Source organism: Oryx dammah, unplaced genomic scaffold (genome assembly GCF_014754425.2).
Source record: "Oryx dammah isolate SB20612 unplaced genomic scaffold, SCBI_Odam_1.1 HiC_scaffold_5, whole genome shotgun sequence".
Lineage (NCBI taxonomy): Eukaryota > Metazoa > Chordata > Mammalia > Artiodactyla > Bovidae > Oryx > Oryx dammah.
Window position 1 is genome coordinate 45,664,747 of NW_024070189.1, and position 1,352 is coordinate 45,666,098.

A 1,352-nucleotide genomic window follows, 5' to 3' on the forward strand; every position below is an offset into this window, starting at 1 on the left:
CTGTGTCCCCTGCGTTGACAGGCAGGTTCTACCAACAGGAAAGTTTGTCATCATGTTTTCTATTATGCTTTGATGTTTCCGTATTTATTCTTTCATCTTCTTTCATTTGGTTTATTATGTTCTGTTTCAGCTTTTGTAGGGAGATGCTTATTTAAAGTTTTAAAAAATGAATTCAGGTTGGCTATAATTCCAAGCACCATTTTAGCTCCTTCCAGTTGTAACATAGGATATTTTGATTGTCATTCAGTTATAAGCATATCTAATTCTTACAAGAATATTTCCAGTTTGATTTTCTTTATAGCACATGAGTTATTTTAAGCTTCCAAATTTTTAAAGTTCTTGTTGTTGTTGTTTTCTAATATAATAAACTGTTGTCATTGGTCCTTGTGGTATAGAACCTTCACACTTTCTATAAGTTACATGAGTTTTGAAACATGTATATTTATTACTTGTTGGGTGAAGAGATGTATATGTCCCAGTGTGTTATCAAATTTTTCTTATAAATATGTAAGGCTTCAATTTTTCTTTTTACTTGCATTTATTTTTTGCAGCATTTATTCCCGGGCCATAAGTTTTTGTTTCTTCAGTTTCTTCTGGGGTATCTTTTTCTTCTGTGCAACCTCCTCTTCTGGTTTAGGAACGATCTGTTCTTTTTCAGTAAGGATCATCGCAGTGTGGCAGGGAGAGCTCATGTAGGGGTTGATCCGACTGTGAGCTCTGTAAGTCCTGCGCCACATCTTGGGGGCTTTGTTCACCTGGATGTGCTCAATGACCAGAGAATCTACATCTAAGCCCTTAAGTTCAGCATTACTCTCTGCATTTTTGAGCACGTGTAGTAAAAATTCAGCACTCTTTTTGGGCCACCGACCCTGCATCCAGCCCCCCTGTTTGGCCTGTGCACACCTGCCAGCTCCACCGTTGTGACGACGGAATGGCACACCTTGCTTCTTTAAAGTAACATCCTTCAGATACTTGGTGGCTTTTCGGATATGCATACCCTTTATGGCCTGGACAGTTTCACGAGTGTTCTTAAAATAAACACGATTTGAACCTCTTGATTTGCATGATTTTGTGGGGTTTTCTGGATTGAGTGAATAGGGCACCACTTTTAGGGGTCATCTCAGGCCGCTTACTGGAAAAAAAAGAGGCATCAATTTTTTACTATACAAGTAGATTAAAAATCTGTCACTCGTTTTTCTTCTATTTCTCAAACTATGCATATGGAAGAACATGCAAGATGTTTCAACCTTTACTTTCAAAATAATTTTTTAGTTTTCAGAAGAGTGGTTTTCATAATGAAAAGAATATCTATATACACTTGGCCTGGATTCATGGATTGTTAACATTTCACT

General features: G+C 37.2%; 1 protein-coding gene across 1 annotated transcript; it reads right to left on the minus strand.

Moving 5' to 3' along the window:
• Positions 1-554: 554 nt before the first annotated feature.
• LOC120864417 (60S ribosomal protein L17-like) lies at positions 555-1,059 on the minus strand. Its single transcript, XM_040241477.1, has one exon. It carries the CDS (start codon positions 993-995, stop codon positions 555-557), a length of 441 nt encoding a protein of 146 aa, XP_040097411.1. The 5' UTR covers positions 996-1,059.
• Between the last annotated feature and the right edge of the window lie 293 nt (positions 1,060-1,352).